Source organism: Cynoglossus semilaevis, chromosome 8 (assembly GCF_000523025.1).
Source record: "Cynoglossus semilaevis isolate Cse_v1.0 chromosome 8, Cse_v1.0, whole genome shotgun sequence".
In the NCBI taxonomy this organism is placed as follows: Eukaryota; Metazoa; Chordata; class Actinopteri; order Pleuronectiformes; family Cynoglossidae; genus Cynoglossus; species Cynoglossus semilaevis.
Genome location: NC_024314.1, coordinates 22,781,373 through 22,783,524, shown reverse-complemented (window position 1 = coordinate 22,783,524; position 2,152 = coordinate 22,781,373). Strand labels below are relative to the sequence as shown.

At 45.7% G+C, this 2,152-nt stretch overlaps 1 protein-coding gene across 3 annotated transcripts in view; it reads left to right on the top strand.

Moving 5' to 3' along the window:
* LOC103382786 (zinc finger protein 660-like) overlaps positions 1-1,783 on the top strand; it is a 3,966-nt gene extending 2,183 nt beyond the window's left edge. For all 3 annotated transcript variants that reach the window (XM_008315698.3, XM_025057521.1, XM_025057522.1), the window contains 2 exons: positions 398-604; positions 682-1,783. In XM_008315698.3, coding sequence (XP_008313920.2) covers positions 398-604; positions 682-1,691 — 1,217 coding nt within the window. In that variant the 3' untranslated portion in view covers positions 1,692-1,783. The remainder of the gene's footprint in view (positions 1-397; positions 605-681) is intronic.
* The last annotated feature ends 369 nt before the right edge of the window (positions 1,784-2,152 follow it).

Sequence of the window (2,152 nt, the reverse complement as noted above, 5' to 3'; positions counted from 1 at the left end):
AAAGAAGGAAGAAAAGAAAAGAAAATGGTGACAGAACAATATCCTTTGCAGTAACTGAAGTGGTTAACACTGTAATTTGCTGTAATTTCATTGTTGTTTTCAGGGGCAAAGATATTCATATTGTTGTTATTACTGTGCTTTATTTGCAAAATATAAAAAAACAGTAAAAACTCTTTCTTGTAAAGAGTATAATTTACCTCAAAAGGCTTAAAATTTGCAAAGAATTTAGTAAAATATGTGATGGCACAGAAAAAATGTTTGAAAATACCAGTCTAGATGACAAAAGTCAAAGTCTGGAAGTGATTGAAAAGATGCAAAACGTTTCAACTTTTGTGTAACTTGTAGAATTCTTAATAGAGAGATCAGATTAGTTCACTATCTGTGTCACATGTTTCAGCTCCAGCAGACAGTGAAGATGAAGAGCTGCTGACTGTACCGATCCTGCCGTTCCACACTGGAGAGGTGAAGTTCACCGAGGTGTACATTCAGGGTGAAGATTACGACAGCGAAGAAAACGCCCTGGATTTAAAGAATTTAACAGCAGAAGATTCAAGTCCGAGCTCTGAGCTCAACGCAGACGAGTGGTTACCAAAAATGAAGTCAGGTAAGAAGAGAAGAACTGCTCTGAGAACAGCTGTTGACTTCACATCAACCCACTGTGTTCTTCTGTGTTCTCCCCAGGTTCTCTGTCACGTTCCTTCATCTGCCCCCTGTGTTCCTTTGTTCACCACATCAAGAGGAAAGTTCAGGAGCACATTCAGAGTGAGCACCAACTCTCGTCCTCCGCCACAGAACAACAGTTAGCCAGAAAAGACAAGGCTCAGCAGAAAAGACAAAGCTCAGATGGTGAGGAGATAAAAGAACAAGGCCAAACGAACAGGAGAGGAAATCCTGCACCAAAAGACGAGTCTGAAACCAAAAAAACACGAAAGCAAAAGAGAGAAAATATAAGGAGAACGGAAACGGGAGGCCTGGAGGACCGGAGGTTTCTGAGCTCCAAGACTGTCAACAAAAAAATCACAAAGGGAGAGACCAAATGTGTGAAGTGTGAAAAGGTTTTTGAGCACCCCAATCAACTCAAGACACACATGAAGCTGCACACCTTTAAGCATCAGTGCAGCCAGTGTGAGAAAGGATTCATCAGCTCCTCGGGGTATTATCAGCACCAGAGACTCCACAAGAAAGGACGGATATTCACCTGCAGCCAGTGCAACAAAGGCTTTCTGTGTAACTATTCACTCAAGCAGCATGAGCGCCTCCACCAGGGCCCCTCCCACCTGTGCACCATCTGCGGAAAGAGATTTAGCGGCGCAGGCATTCAGAGACACCTCCAGATGCACAGAGGGGAGAAGAATTATCTCTGCACGACCTGCGGGAAGTCCTTCTTATCTTCCGGGGAGCTTCTGCTCCACACCCGCTCTCACACGGGCGAGCTGCCGTACACCTGCACTCAGTGCGGGAAGGGTTTCTCCTGCAAGAGCCACCTGACCGTCCACATGCGCTCACACACAGGAGAGCGTCCGTACATGTGCTCGGAGTGTCCCAAGAGATTCCTCACTCTGAACTGCCTGAAGAGACACACGCTCAGCCACAACGGAGTCAAACCGTTCAAGTGTCCGAGCTGCGAGAGAGAGTTCTCCCAGCAGGGGAATCTGAAAAGACATTTGGCAACACATAAACACGATTCATGATGTGCATCAAAATGTCTTTATATGTATATGATCCCTGCAGCTGTTGATTCCTGGAAGTTGGGAAAATACAAAATATTAAAAAGTGAAGATTTCTACCTGTTTTAGTGGATTCTTTTATGTTTGTCTTTGTTGTGCTTTAGACCAGTGGTCCTCAGTTGTTTTCTGTCATGCCCCCCCTTGGGGACAGAAATGTTTTCACGCCCCCCCCGCCCCCCTCTGACCCAGACCCTGCGAATGAAAATACTATTAAGAACCTGATAACATGTTTACAGTATTTTTATCTGTACAAACCACTGTATGAGTTGCTGCCACCTAGTGGCTGGAGTCTTGTTATCATTCAAGCCCCCCCCACCATTTGAGAAGTACTGCTTTAGACTGAGGCAGTGGTTCCCAAAGTGTGGGGCAGGGTCCAATGAGGGGTTAACAGCTTGCACATGGGTGCAGCCCGTCGAGGGGGCGGG